The sequence below is a fragment of the Dermochelys coriacea genome, chromosome 12 (genome assembly GCF_009764565.3).
Source record: "Dermochelys coriacea isolate rDerCor1 chromosome 12, rDerCor1.pri.v4, whole genome shotgun sequence".
NCBI classification, from domain to species: Eukaryota; Metazoa; Chordata; order Testudines; family Dermochelyidae; genus Dermochelys; species Dermochelys coriacea.
The window spans coordinates 39448458-39464871 of record NC_050079.1 but is presented as its reverse complement, the minus strand read 5'-3'; the positions used below and the strand labels follow the sequence as shown (position 1 = coordinate 39464871).

The following is a 16414-nucleotide window of genomic DNA, read 5'->3' as shown; positions in this document are numbered from 1 at the left end:
TAATATCCTGCAGGGATATCTGACAGCCAGCATTCAAAACTATGCTAACAGGCTACAAAAATTCTTACCAGACAAAGGACACTCCTGTTTCTCAGGTCTACTTCAGCCTACACTTGTTCAACAGCTACATCTCAACTACACCCAGTCTTTCTTTAAATGAAAGCCATTCCAGTTATTGAGGCTGATAGCCCATGCAACCTACCCTGCTGTGTTTTCAAGTGGATTTACACACATACAAGACGCCATGTAGTCCATGGTGTTGTTGGCATGTAGGCAGTGAAGAGAAATAAAAGAAGCCAGCTCTTAGCTGCTTCAAGAGGGTTGCTGACTCATCTCAGACTGCTGCTGGCTCATGATGTGAGGAAAGATGGTCACAGCAGGGAAAGACTCTAGGTGCACAGTGACTGGTGCATGGAGAGAAAGTAATCAGAGACAGGGTAGCTTGCATGGGATTTTAGGCATATTTGATCTAAGCTTCAGCATGTCTTGCAGCTTTATGCCTCGTAGAGCACAGAGATACCACACGGAATGGGAACTACAAGTCTGCTTGCAGTAAAATAGTCAGCATGAACCGTGATCATGCACTCTGATAGTAATTCCTCTCTCCAGGATACCAGCCTCATAAGGTGCTCTGTGTATATGAAATTGCTCTATATCCTAGACAGGGGGACAATGTGTTCACTACTGAAACATCCAGCATGGCAATACTTATGTTCCACTATCAAAAGACTTTCATGATGAGGTTTGTTCTGCTCCACTGGAAATCTGCATGCTAACTATTAATGCTCCGTCTTGCTGCTGGGGATAGGATGAAAGACAAAAGGAGGATGGCTCATACTAATAAGCCATAATTCAGTTAGCCCATTTATCAACCTGTGGATTCCTTCAGATTATTCAAAATGAAAAGCAGAATGTACATCATTTGCATTTACAGCACATGGATCATCCCGTAGTTACATGAGCTCCTCATCTTCCAGTTTGTAGTATTTAATAAAAATAGGATTTATTCTTCATCAATATAAACATTCAAAAGAATCTGTTCACCCCCTGCTGAAGTGAAGCTACAGCTGAGGTGGAACGCAGTGATTGTTTAGAAGCCAGGACTGGCTCTAGGCACCAGCAATGCAAGTACATGCTTGGGGCGGCACAATTCCAGGGGAGGCATTCCGGCCATTCCCCCTTTTTTTGTTGTTGCTTGGGCAGTTGCGCTCTCGGAGCTTGGGGCAGCAAAAAACCTAGAGCCGGCCCTGTTAGAAGCACACAGCCAAGTGACTGTACAGCTCAATTTAAGAAGTCTGTTCTAACTGATGCTGCATGAGGTTATTAAGGAACCAGAACATAATTAACCAAATTGGAATTTGGTCAGGACATAAAAGGAAAAACCCTTTCTTTGTGCAAAAAAAAAAAAAAAAAAAGCAGCACACCCTGAAATCTTGAGTGACTTCAAGTAGCGAGGGCCTCAATTTTTTCACTGACCCGAAATATGAAACCTCTAAGTAAAGAAACACCCTGGGAAGCCTCAATGTACATATTAGAAGGCCCCTTCGTTCTTTTTCACTAAGGAATTGACTTCAAGTAAATTGATATCAGGCACTCCAACCAATGTAAGAGTGTTTATACAAGGCGGCTGCCCAGATTTAACTAAATCAATTTCTAAACAGAGTTAAATTAGGACAGCTGTCTGGGGAAGACAAGGCCTGAGAAACAGGAGAATGTAAGTCAGACAAGGTGGGGGAAGTAGTATTTTGTTTTGGTGGTGAGAGACAAGCTTTCGAGCTTACACAGAGCTCTTCTTCGGGTGTTGGCCCTGGTCTACACTACAAACTTAGGCCGGTACAACTACATCGCTCAGGGCTCGCCTACACTTACAGTGCTGCAGGGGCGCAGCTGCCCCACTGTAGTGAGTAGTGAAGATGCTATCTACACCAATTGGAGAAGTTCTCTTGTGGCGTGGGGACTCTACCTCCCTGAGAGGTGGTAGCTACATTGATGGGAGAAGCCCTCCCATGGACATACCACTTTCTACTCTAGTGGTTAGGTTGCTGTAACTGCATCGCTCAAGGGTGTAGATTTTCCCTGCCCCTGAGCGATGTAGTTAAGTTGGTAGCATAAACAATGTAGTTAAGTTGGTAGCATAAACCAAGCCTCGGGGGGGATATGGGGTTTGTGTCTTGTCTTATTTTTCAGTATGAGTTCAATTGAGTGCATAGTGATTATCTGGCTTCACCCACCTAGTTGCTATTGGGGCATTTAGTGCACTGGATGAGGTACACCACAAGTTGTGATAGGTATGTGCAGGACTCATAGATCTTGAAAGGTGTTGTGGAGAGAGTGCGTGTGTGTGTTGATCATTGTAGCAGTGGAGATATGCCTGCAGGTTTTGCAGCTGTTGTTCTGGCAGGGTCTGGTGACACTTTGAGTTGGTGTGTCCTGGTCTGTGGGGAGCTTGCTTGTGATGATGAGCTTGGAGAGGTTGGGGGCTTGTTTGAAGGTCAGAAGAGGGGGCTTAGGGAAGATTCCTTTCAGGATGGGGTCTCCATTGAGTATGGGTTATAGTAGTTTAATGATACCCGTATGGGTTCCAGTGTGTATGTGTGTGTGGCGGGGGGGGGGACAACTATGGATGTGCAGTTGGAGGTGGTTTTATTTCTGTATTGAAGCACGTTCTCTTGGGATATCTGGATGGCCTGTTGCATGATATGATCAACTTCTCTGGTCGAGTGTCCCTGTTTGGTGAAGGCGATTTTAAGTGTGTTAAGGTATATCTCTGACTTCTTCCTTGGAGTGCCTGGCTGTAGATAACCAATTTCTTGGTGCGTTTAGGATGGTTACTGGATCTATGAAAGCAAATGTGGTGATCGTGGGTTTGTTGTCTGTAGAGTTCCATTGCTGAAGCCTATCACGGTGTTGAGGAAGTTGATACTGGTGCGGCAGTGTTCCAGAGAGAGTTGAATGGAAGGGTGGTGGTTGTTGAATCTGTGGTGGAAATCTATGAGGGAGTTTAGGTTGCTGGTCCAGAGGATGAAAATATCATTGACGTCTCTCAGGTATATCATTGGTTTTGTGGAGCATTTGTGAACCTAAGTAGCAATCAGAGTCACCTGTTTGGGGTTCACCGCCCAACTACATTCAGAGAGTTAAATCACAACAGGGAACAATCCTGCACTGCCTGGGGGATGGACTAGAACCAGATGGCTTAATAGGTCTTTCCCATCTCTAATTCTGATTAATCCCTAAAGTGACTAGATGTCAGTTGTAGAAAAAGAAAGACACATTAATTTGGAATTTCAAATTGTGGTGATCAAGAAAATGATTCAGGCTGAGCTTGTTTTTGCCAGGGAAAGGACACGGAATAAAGCTAACCATTCTGGAAATGTGGTCAGACTGCCGATCACCACTGCACACAGCTTAATCTGCAGCTCTCAAACAATCCATTTCTAGGACTTTGTTGAAGCATGTCATTTAAATCCATGAGGAAATTAATAGAGGAAGTCTGACCTCATGCCCCAAGTTCTCCCCCCAATGTATTTATGCAAATTACTGTAAGCATTTCTGATCTATGGCCAGGAAAATAACCTTCGAGAAAGTGCTTCCTTCCCCTCCCCCACACGACATCAGTCTACCACAGATAATGCAATCTTATCACACAATACCGAGTGATGTCAAAAGCTTCAGGGCTATTGTTCTGAAGTGTACCTACATTTCCATTTATGAAAGAGGAAACTCCATCTTTATTATTTGAAAAGAATTATTTTCTAACAGGAAGGTAAACTTTTAAAGTGCATTGACATCAGCACACATTCTCCAGCAACGTACAATGGAATTTTACAGCAGGAAATAAAAACCAAGGAATGTTTGGAAGTGTTTGTCTGAACAGCCATTAAGGTTTAGTCACTTAAAATATATATTATATAAAATTAAGCTCTGTATACATGTGTATTACCAGATTTTTAAGTCTCTTAGTATGCTATGGGAGATTAATGACTTCAAATTTGGTCATTTGCATGTGCAATTACCCAGTTTGGGCACAGGTGTGAAAGTCTGGTCCTTGCAGTGCTATCAATTATAAACGTTAATGTGCCACTGAAATGGATGGGGACAGTTTGCATCTCCTGGAGCATTTCAGGCCAAGACAGAACTACGTCCATCGTGTTTGGAAGCTTTCCTTCAAAACCACAAAGGACAAACTCTTAAAATTCAATAAAGCAGACGCTTTCATTCTGTAGAATCGGAATCTATCGCTAAGACTGGTATATTTAGGAAACGGGACCTGTCTTGCAAGCTGGGTATTTGACACTTTAGAGATACAGCCTTCTCTGTTGCAGGGGTACAAGTGAAAGTGTCTAGTCACTCTGCCTCATTCTTTACAGTAATTTTATAAGAACGGCACACATTCTTTCTAGTAATTCCAGCTTTGAACAGCTACTAAGAGAAGGTCCTCTTAGGTACTCCCTTAGGTTCACATTCAAGTCACACAAGCCACTTGCTGATCCCAGCTTATGTTCACAAAAATCTTTAGTTTTTATTGTGAAAGTGGTGGACAAGCCTGTGTAGGTAGGAAGTCTTTACAGGGATGCTAAACTTTAACAAAAGCTACCGTCAATGGAAGAGTTTTCACTGAAACCTTTTAAAAGTTTCATTAATTCTAAAATATCTGCAGCAACATTGCAGCAGTGTGCTAGTGCATGAACTTGACTATGAGGCAGACTTAATAGAACTGACACTGACTAGCCGATCTTCCGTGCCTAGGCTAAAATATAAAGTGTCAGAGAAAACAAATAGGAACAAGGAAACATTTTCTACATCATCATCAATAGTCTACGTTTGTCAAAAATGTGAGATTTTTAAAATGGAGTGTTTAGAAGTTTTTAATTTAGCAGTGCTTCAACACGACAGCTAAGATTACTCACAAAACAAAAAGGGATGTTACATGCAAACTCCAGCCCGTCACACAATTTTGTATATTAGGATGAAATCCTGTTACTGACTACAATAGAATATTGTGCTGCATTTCTGAGATAATACCAGCTCTTATAATACACAGTATCTACCCAGAAAGGACACAAAAGCAATAGAAATCAAACAGCAATACAGAGGTGGTTAACCAAGACCTACTAGGAAAGACAACACTGACTGAGGAGCACTGAAAATTATGAACTCTTCTTGCTGAATGCCAGCTCTGACAGGTTGCAACGGCATGTATCTCACAGTCGTGAATCACACTCAGTTTGCATTGCCTTATTTTGAACCACTTTCTTCCGGGATCAGCCCTATTCTAACACTTTCCAGTTTGTAAACTGTGGGTGACCAGATGCAACTGCACTGGTTGATTCTAAACTCAGAAAGTTATACTAGCCTCTAATGCACCCACCACAGAGAGTAACCATCATGATACAAGTTATTTTCATCTCGGATCACAAACTAGCTCAAGATTTCCATAAACGCACAAATACATTTGTATTTTTTGGGGGTGATACTGATACTGAAAAAACTATCAGGGATTTTTTTGGAGAGAGTTGTGTGGGAAGCTAGGTGGAGGACTTAATTTCTGGCCCTGCAGTACTGAGAAATTGATACAAGCAGCAAAAGGACACCAGGAGAAATCTGTGGCCAGCAGAATTAAGGACAATACGGAGTTTTTAAAGATTCTAGGAACTAAAAGAATCCTGACAATGATATTGGGTCATTACTAGATGGAAATGGCAGAATTATTATAATAATGCAGAAAAGGCAGAAGTGTTCAATAAATATTTCTGTTCCATATTTGGAAAAAAACCCAGATGATATAGTCATGTCATATACGATGACACTCTTTCCAGTCCACTAGTATCTCGGTAGGATGTTAAACAGCAAGTTTAGACATTTTTAAATCAACAGGTCCAGATAACTTGCATTCAGGAGTTTTAAAAGAGCTGGCTGTGGAGCTTGCTGGACTGTTAATGTTGATTTTCAGTAAGTCTGGAACCAGGGGAAATGTCAGAAGACTGGAAGAAAGCTAATAATTAAAAAGAGTGAACAGGATAATCTTGTGTAATTATAGGCCTGTCAGCCTGATGTTGATCCCGGGAAAGATAATGGAGCAGGTGATACAGGACTTGATTAAAGAAGGGTAATATAATTAATGCCAGTCAACATGGGTTATGGAAAATAGATTTTGTCAAACTAACTTGATTTCTTTTATGAGATTACAAGTTTGGTTGATAAAGGTAACAGTGCTGATACTTCTGTAAGGCATTTGATTTGATAGTGGATGACATTTTAATTAAAAAATAGAAAGACATAAAATGAACATGACATTACATGGATTAAAAGTTGGCTAACTGATTGGTCTCAAAACGTAACTGAAAATGGGGAGTCATCATTGAACAGGTATTTCTACTGGGGTCCCACAGGGACTGGTTCTTGGCCCTACGCTATTTAACATTTATATTAACGAACTGGAAGAAAACAAAATCATCACTGCTCAAGTTTGCAGATGACACAAAAACTGGAGGACTGGTAAACAATGAAGAGGACAGGTCACTGGTACAGCATGATCTGGATTGCTTGTTAAGATGGGGATCAATCAAACAGTATATGTTTTAATACAGTTAAACGTAAATGTCTACATCAGGGAACAACGAATGTCGGCCATACTTACAGGATGGGGGACTCTACCCTGGGAAGCAGGGACTCAGACAAAGATTTGGGAGTGGTGTTGGATTATCAGATGAACATGAGTCCCACTGTGACACGCTGTGGCCAAAAGAGCTATGGCAATCTTTGGATGCATAAAAAGGGGAATCTTGAGAAGGAGCAGAAAGGTTATTTTACCTCTGTATTTGGCACTGGTGTGACTGCTGCTGGAATCCTGTGTCCAGTTCTGGTGTCAAGATTTCAAGAAGGATGTTGATAAATTGGAGAGGGTTCAGAGAAGAGCCACAAGAATGATTAAAGCATTAGAAAACCTGCCTTATAGTGATTAAGCTCCTTAAGTCTATCTATTTAGCTTAACAAAGAGAAGGTTAAGGGGTGACTTGATTTAATATCTAATTCAGATATTTAATAATGGGCTCTTCAGTCTAGCAGAGAAAGGTATAACATGATCCAATGGCTGGAAGTTGAAGCTAGACAAATTCAGACTGGAAATAAGGTGTGACTATTTTAATGGTGAGAATTATTAACCATTGGAACAATTTACCCACGGTCATGGCAAATTCTCCATCAGTGGCAACTTTTAAGTCAATTTTAGAAAAACATCTAATCCTCTGCTCTAGGAATTATTTTGGGGCAGTTCTCTGACCTGTGCTGTACAGGAGATCAGACTGGATGATCAAAATGGCCCCTTCTAGTGCCCTGGACCCTAAGAGGACATCATTCAATATTCGCTTTTACTATCCATTTTAGAAAAAGGGTTATAACTATCCCCCATGGTGAAGACTGATGTAACGATTCTCAGCAGCATCCCCATTCTCAACTACTCCCTTTGCTGCCAGGGGGCCACTGCACCGAACTCCAAATACTTGAAGTGTCAGATTTGTTTTTACGTTTCTGGCTATTTGATCTTCAAATCCTCTTCCGTCCCTCTCAGTTTCCATCTTACATTCTGCTGGTCATAGTTTCTGTTCTATTAACTTCCTTTGGGGAAACTCCTGCGTTAATGCACTGAATGCCATTTACTAGTAATTATAGTTGTCCTTGATACACCTGTAGCAAAGATCCTTCGTATTTCAATAGTTGCATCATGCTTTTGGCATGGTCTCTGTGGAACTGGGCTTTCAGAGCTCTTTAGTCACTAATGAGCCAAGGAGAATTATTCACGTTCCAGATGGAAATGGGAATCTGTTTATTATGCAATGTCCGGCTTCACTGCTGCAGCGCCTGCCAGAGTGCTACCTGATGATTGCCTGCCTGAGGAATTTCATATGAGCTTGGAACGCCAATAGTCTTCAACATCAAAAAGCCACGTGACAGGGAGGCATTGAATATCAGCAGCCAAGAACTACGTAAGAGGCTGGAATTGCCAACAGGTTATGATTTAACACATTAGGGAAAGCACAAGAGTATATAAATAAACTAAGAGCACAGAATTAATTCCCCTATGAGGGAGAAGCATGAAGGTTAAAGATGAAGCAATTACTAAGATGTTACATATTAAACTTTGTAAACGATTTATTCAGAGAATGGTAAAATCAGAACTCAGTTCTATAAATAGCGCTGAGTTATTTGTATGTAATGGAGGTAGGGAGTTGGTTGAATTCTTATTGGGGCAGGATCACTAGATGCTAGGTGGAGTTTAAAGGGCTGACAAAAATGTGTAAATTGAGCAAATTTATATAAATATGCTCGTGTTTCAGATTACAACCACACTTTAAATGTGCATTGCAAACAGCAGCATGTCAAAGCACATTACCAAAAACTTTGAGTACACTGTAGCAGCGTCCACATGGGATGTTACTGCACGGCAAGCTAGTGTGCTGTAGTCACACACTGGCTTGCCGTGCAGTAATCTCCTGTGTAAGCAATCCCTAGGATTTAAACTGCAGCTTCCTTTATTTTATTTGCTTTCCTGCATTTCTCCTTCTACTGCCAATAAACCCAAACCCTCATACATGTAACAGAGTGAGTGGATCAAGAGGAGAGTCCAAACAGCAGAAACTGGGGATTTGACTGCTCACAAAGTACTTCTAACCTGCAGGAATCTTCAATTGGAGCATCTCCTCCATTGGAAACAAGATAAAGAGATTCTCAGACACCAGTTTACTGTTAAATATTCCTATTGCTTCACTCCATATATGCTACCTTATAAAACAGTTATCACCCTTCATTTAAGGGTTTGTGTCAGATTTTAAAGCATTATTTTTTACATCTATACTATGTGCAACAATGCTAGCTCTGTAAACAGCACAATAACCACTTCATTTCTAGCATTTGGAGAGGTGATTTGTTTTTTTTGTTTTAAACCAACCTACAAAGGAAGCCAAAACAAGTTCCTGTTTGGTTTTCCCCATAACTTCTGATAGAAGCTTTGCTTGACCTTTAGCTATTTATTTCTTGTAATTACTGGATGAGACAGGAATGGGTATGAATGAGTAGATTTGTCAATCAACAGTTCCTAGAAATAGCAGATATTGAGCCAAAAGCAATCAGATTATTGGAACCATTTGGATCAGTGTGCTTTGTATGAGATGAAAATAAGGCCAGGAACACACACAGCTTCCCCTGGTGTATTTCTTTATTTATCAGACACAGAACTATCTTGAAGAAATCTGGTTTAGGGAGTCGATATGTAGTTCACAGATCACTGTGAACCAGGAGAGGTTGTTTGCTGGGAAAAATCAAATCCATAAAGTGTGTAAAGATCAAGAAGAGTACCACAAGACCATGAGCCTAACTTTCCTGCTATGGTGATAGTGTCCACTACTCAGACCCATGAACAGTTTTGTGGAGGAGGCGGTTAATTGAATTTAAGGTTGGTGAAGAGTGCCATAGTTATCCCCTGCAAGTCCTTGGGCATCCTACCCCTGACTTGGGGCAGAACTACCTCTAGCGCCACAGAAGGTAGTTTAGTCTCCATGGCACCATTCAGTCTGTAGTCTCACATCTGTGCCCATGGGCATGGTCATAAGATCAGTCACGACAAATGAGACTAACATTGGCACTTTAGAAGTGAGGTAATCAACTTGCATCATGAGTCAAACAATTATAGATAACAAGATCTTTGCCATCACTGACCTAGCGTGAATGTGAACCAGCAGCCTAAGATGAACGAGTGGCAACTGAGGTAATTAAACTGCATATTTATATTCATTACTTCTAACATCTGTGTTTTAACTGCAGTTTTTTACATTAATATAACCATATTGATAACACACTGGAACACTTAGTATTTATTAGGGATAGTAGAAAGATTCTTAATAAAATGTTTTTCTGTTGGAAAATGGGATTTCATTTAAAAATACATCAAAATTTTTTATCAGGAAAGTCTAAAAAAGTGTTTCATTTTGGGTTAGGTTGACATTAATCTCTGCACCTACTTGAACCACAGCAGCACTACGTGGGAGTTGTAGTTCTGGGTCACTCATGGTCTCAATTCACCCCTCGAGACCCAGCTCCTCAGATGGACTAACTCTTCCATGATGCACTGCAGTCTCTATGACTGAGGCACCATTGTGGCTCAGCCACATGTGCATCGCAGGAGATGCAGTTCTAGGTCCCTCAGGCATCCATTTCCCCAAGGGCCTTGCTCCTTGACTACATCTCCCACCCATTTCCCAAATATTTCAACATTTTTAATTGAAGTTTTACTGAACTTTTAATTTTGGAAAAGGTTTTGATATTTTTTTCTTCTGACATAGGATGAAAACAGGTGTTGCAATATCAGAATTTCTCAAGGGATGAAAATTCTATTCCCCCCCCCCCCAATCAGCTCTAATATTTACAGAGTGCTTTACAATTAATCCAAACCCACTTGTGAGTTATCCTATTGGGATCCGGGCCCACTTTGAGTTATTGTAGGCAGTAATTTAGTTGACAGATTGGGAAACAGAAACATAGGAATTCCCATGCAAGATCTAGTATTGTGTCTCTGACTGTGGCTAGCACTAGAGGTTTCAGAGGAAGGTGCAAGAAACCCTGCAACTGGCCAATCTGAGTAGCCCTCTCCCTCCCACCAGGAAATCTCATCCTAATTCAGAACAGAGATTGGCTTAATCCCTGAAAATTGAGGCTTTGCATGCCTTCCAATCCCCTTTCTGTTTTTAGTATTAACTAGAACACTGGATATTTTTGTTATCTATAAAAATGCCCAATCCATCCCGGATTCTTGCCAAGAGAGTCGTTTGCCAAGGTCACAGAAGGAGCCGATGTCAATGCTTCCATGGCCCGTGCTCAGCCAGCTAGGCTTCCGAGAGGCACACGAAACTCCGTTACCATGGCTCTGGATTCCACAGCTCTACACAGTCTAGACTCCTCCCAGGTACACACCAAAGACACCCTGAACACCTCCACCCAGAAGTTCTCTTCTCTATGTACAGCCAGCAATGGTGAATGCCCTTGAAGCTCTAATCTGACGTTCCTTTAGCTCCATTTACTGGCTGGCAAAGCATATTCCCTATAGTTAGTGCACATCCCTTGGAACTACTGCTTTTCCGACTTAGGGCAGCAGACAATAGAGATCCAAAGAGCATACATCCCCTCTCCCTGTTTGGTGCGTCTCTGGTTAATCCACAGTTAAAATAGTACCAAACAAAAACCACGCATCAGTAGAGGAGCACATACCTCAGTGGCTGCGGTGATCTAGGCTTTGGTTTTTCTTTTTCCTTTTCACGTTCCCTCTCTCTGTCCCGGTCCCGATCTCTGTCCCGGTCTCTGTGTTGTCTGTCTTTTTCATCTCTCTTCACTCGCTCCCTTTCTCTCTCCCACTCTTCTTTCCTTCGCTGGCGTTCCTTGTCACGCTCCCGTTCCCTCTCTCTTTCTCTCTCTCTCTGTCGTCGCTCCCGCTCCCGTTCTCTCTCTCGCTCCCGTTCCCGCTCTCGCTGCCGGTTCTCTCTTTCCCTTTCCCGTTCTCTTTCTCTTTCCTTGTATAAACAAAACGACACTTTTACATCACTTCCATGGTTACATCTCCTCACTAATGAAAGTGTGAGGTTTTAAAAGTCTCAAATTGGAAACAATTATACTAGCTCGCCAAAGTTACAGCAGGGCATCGGGGACAAATGGAGTTTCTGTTTGCCATAATGTTTCAGAATAAAGACATAACACACAGCATCAGGTTCATCTAACTTCACTAAAGGCAATAGAGTCATCAAAGATGACCATGGTCCATTATCTAGAAGGCTTCCCTTGAGAAGAAAGTAATATGTAGTGGCTGTTCACCTATCTTAGGGAGAAGATCACTGCATCATGTTGCTACACTGACCCATTAGCAATTCCTGAATTTTGCAAATAAGCATAATATAAATAACTGGATGACACAGCACCAAAAATGGTACTGAGGACTGGCCACTTTACAACTTCCAAGATGTTTAGATTTAGAAAAGTATTATTTAAGTTTATAGGAAAAAAACAACTACTGTTGTTCTTTTGTATAACAAATACAGCTGAAAATTTTAGCGTCGGGCAAAATTAGTTCTCATTACCAATGCATCCCACGGCACTGCAGTCTCTGGTCTGGCAACAAGTGCCAATACAGCCTTTGGAATATGGAATGGAAATAAGAACATTTTCAATGAAAACACTCTGACCTTTCATTCTACAAGCAATTTGGGTGCAACAATGTAACAAGGAGATGCCCCCTGGATTCTAGCAGCAGACCAGTGAAAGCTGCTGTCTCCCTCATCTCAATACAAAGTGACAACTGTACGCAATGCCCAATTATAGTAATGGGTATTACGTATCTTAAATACCCATTTATCCTGGTGAGAGTCTACTTGTGTACATAAACACACATGCCCAAATCCATCCTTCTCTTTCTGTCCCAGTGGACAATGCTCATGCAGATCAGTCTTAATTCAAATCCCCTTTTAGACTCACTTCTTTGCAAGGCCCCCAAATACTACTCCCATCTGTCAAATGTCTTCTCCACCCCCAGATGTAAGTGACAAAGGATACCGAACTAATACCTTCAGATGGGGGTTGTGCCACTGAGTTCTGCCTTATCTAAAAGACAGAGTGTGAACCTGGCAGGACAGGGTCAGTATATTTGTCTTGTACAGTGCTCTGCACATTGCCAGAACTTAAATAAATAAATAAATGATTGAATCGTTTTAGAGATTAAGGAAAAGCCTTGTCTGCCAAAAGAGGAAAAAAAAAAAATCTAATGCCAATATACTTTCTATATTGTAATTTAAAACAAACGTATCTGAAGTACCTGGAGGAAGAGAGAATGCAAAGCTTAGGAAAGGGTGCGTGTTACCTTACTTACTCTGTAGTTACGATATGGGTCTGGGTCTGTGTATTGTACCCGAAAGTTCTCATATTGACCACCACGCCAGAACCGTTCTATTTCATAATCATAATAGGGATCTGAATAGGAGTCAAGCCTTCATTGAGAAAGGAGAGAAGATTAAATAGGTAAATATCATCTGCACATTAGGAAAATCATTGCATTTATAAATGAAAACGCTAAGCATATTAACAGGGAAAAATATTCAGAGATTAACTTGTATGTATCTGGGAAGAGGTTCAGAAAGCTTCTAAATATTACAGTAAAACAAAACTTAGAAAAGCATGTTCTCATAAACATACATAACTCTACAGGTCAAATTCTGCTCTCAGTTCAACTGGGGTGAATCTAGAGTAACTTCATTTGATTTCTACAAAGGTTATTTCGTATATTTATGTTGGTGTAACAAGAGCACACTTCCCACCCCACCCCATTTAGAGTTTAGCATATTTTCTCCTCAGTGCACATGTGCAGCTCCCATCAAGGGAGGTTACCCAGGGACATGGAAAGTAGAACAGACCCTGGAGTCTCCTACTGCTGTGTCCGCAGATGTGATGTGTATATGACACTTGTGAGCGTACCAGGAACAAGCATGTTGGCAGAGCATTCTTATGAGAGAAATATATGCCACACGCAGACATTTTTCTTATGGAGCAAAGAGTCTAAAAGCCATCAGTCTTCTAGTATGGAAAGCTTCCTCAGTTAGAACAGCTTTACTAATACTAGCTGGTATATTTATGGCATGTACCCAATAATAACTAATCCTTGCAAATCAAATGGCAGGTAGCAAGTATTATGCTTATTTTACAGATGAGAAAATGGGTACAGAGTTTACTTCAGGGGGAATTCTGTGCCACTGTGCATGCGCAGAATTTATGGTCCCCTACAAATTTTCTTTTTTCTTTTCAGAAAACACATTCTGCTAGGGAGGTGCTGCAATTACACCTTTCATACACCAGGGGCTGCTGTGGCACCAGAAGAAAGGACATCTGACTCAGGGCCAGAGCAGCCAGCCACGGAAAGAGAGGAGGAGAGGCTGCTTTCCTCATAAAGAAAAGGAGTACCCGTGGCACCTTAGAGACTAACAAATTTATTAGAGCATAAGCTTTCGTGACCTACAGCTCACTTCATCGGATGCATTTGGTGGAAAAAGCAGAGGAGAGATTTAAATACACACACACACACACACACACACACACACACACACAGAGAACATGAAACAATGGGTTTATCATACACACTGTAAGGAGAGTGATCACTTAAGATAAGCCATCACCAGCAGCAGGGGGGGAAAAGGAGGAAAACCTTTCATGGTGACAAGCAAGGTAGGCTAATTCCAGCAGTTAACAAGAATATCAGAGGAACAGTGGGGGGGGTGGGGTGGGAGGGAGAAATACCATGGGGAAATAGTTTTACTTTGTGTAATGACTCATCCATTCCCAGTCTCTATTCAAGCCTAAGTTAATTGTATCCAGTTTGCAAATTAATTCCAATTCAGCAGTCTCTCCTTGGAGTCTGTTTTTGAAGCTTTTTTGTTGAAGTATAGCCACTCTTAGGTCTGTGATCGAGTGACCAGAGAGATTGAAGTGTTCTCCAACTGGTTTTTGAATGTTATAATTCTTGACGTCTGATTTGTGTCCATTCATTCTTTTACGTAGAGACTGTCCAGTTTGGCCAATGTACATGGCAGAGGGGCATTGCTGGCACATGATGGCATATATCACATTGGTAGATGCGCAGGTGAACGAGCCTCTGATAGTGTGGCTGATGTGATTAGGCCCTATGATGGTATCCCCTGAATAGATATGTGGACAGAGTTGGCAACGGGCTTTGTTGCAAGGATAGGTTCCTGGGTTAGTGGTTCCGTTGTGTGGTGTGTGGTTGCTGGTGAGTATTTGCTTCAGATTGGGGGGTTGTCTGTAAGCAAGGACTGGTCTGTCTCCCAAGATCTGTGAGAGTGATGGGTCGTCCTTCAGGATAGGTTGTAGATCCTTGATGATGTGTTGAAGAGGTTTTAGTTGGGGGCTGAAGGTGATGGCTAGTGGCGTTCTGTTGTTTTCTTTGTTGGGCCTGTCCTGTAGTAGGTGACTTCTGGGTACTCTTCTGGCTCTGTCAATCTGTTTCTTCACTTCAGCAGGTGGGTATTGTAGTTGTAGGAATGCATGATAGAGATCTTGTAGGTGTTTGTCTCTGTCTGAGGGGTTGGAGCAAATGCGGTTATATCGTAGCGCTTGGCTGTAGACAATGGATCGAGTGGTATGATCTGGATGAAAGCTAGAGGCATGTAGGTAGGAATAGCGGTCAGTAGGTTTCCGATATAGGGTGGTGTTTATGTGACCATCGCTTATTAGCACCATAGTGTCCAGGAAGTGGATCTCGTGTGGACTGGTCCAGGCTGAGGTTGATGGTGGGATGGAAATTGTTGAAATCATGGTGGAATTCCTCAAGAGCTTCTTTTCCATGGGTCCAGATGATGAAGATGTCATCAATGTAGCGCAAGTAGAGAAGGGGCATTAGGGGACGAGAGCTGAGGAAGCGTTGTTCTAAGTCAGCCATAAAAATGTTGGCATACTGTGGGGCCACGCGGGTACCCATCGCAGTGATATGAGGATATGAGGGGATACCATCATAGGGCCTAATCACATCAGCCACACTATCAGAGGCTCGTTCACCTGCGCATCTACCAATGTGATATATGCCATCATGTGCCAGCAATGCCCCTCTGCCATGTACATTGGCCAAACTGGACAGTCTCTACGTAAAAGAATGAATGGGCACAAATCAGACGTCAAGAATTATAACATTCAAAAACCAGTTGGAGAACACTTCAATCTCTCTGGTCACTCGATCACAGACCTAAGAATGGCTATACTTCAACAAAAAAGCTTCAAAAACAGACTCCAACGAGAGACTGCTGAATTGGAATTAATTTGCAAACTGGATACAATTAATTTAGGCTTGAATAGAGACTGGGAATGGATGAGTCATTACACAAAGTAAAACTATTTCCCCATGACAGGTTTCAGAGTAGCAGCTGTGTTAGTCTGTATTCGCAAAAAGAAAAGGAGTACTTGTGGCACCTTAGAGACTAACAAATTTATTAGAGCATAAGCTTTCGTGAGCTATAGCTCACTTCATCGGATGCATTTGGTGGAAAAAGCAGAGGAGAGATTTAAATACACACACACACACACACACACAGAACATGAAACAATGGGTTTATCATACACACTGTAAGGAGAGTGATCACTTATCTTAAGATAAGTGATCACTCTCCTTACAGTGTGTATGATAAACCCATTGTTTCATGTTCTCTGTGTGTGTGTATATAAATCTCTCCGTTTTTTCCACCAAATGCATCCGATGAAGTGAGCTGTAGCTCACGAAAGCTTATGCTCTAATAAATTTGTTAGTCTCTAAGGTGCCACAAGTACTCCTTTTCTATTTCTCCCTCCCACCCCACCCCCCACTGTTCCTCTGATATTCTTG

General features: G+C 41.7%; 1 protein-coding gene across 1 annotated transcript in view; it reads right to left on the bottom strand.

Annotated features, from left to right (window-relative positions):
• Positions 1-16414, bottom strand: part of ZC3H18 (zinc finger CCCH-type containing 18) — a 54216-nt gene that overhangs the window by 19159 nt on the left and 18643 nt on the right. The window contains 2 exon segments of the mRNA XM_038368254.2: positions 11260-11558; positions 12905-13022. Of these exon segments, the coding sequence (XP_038224182.1) occupies positions 11260-11558; positions 12905-13022 (417 nt within the window).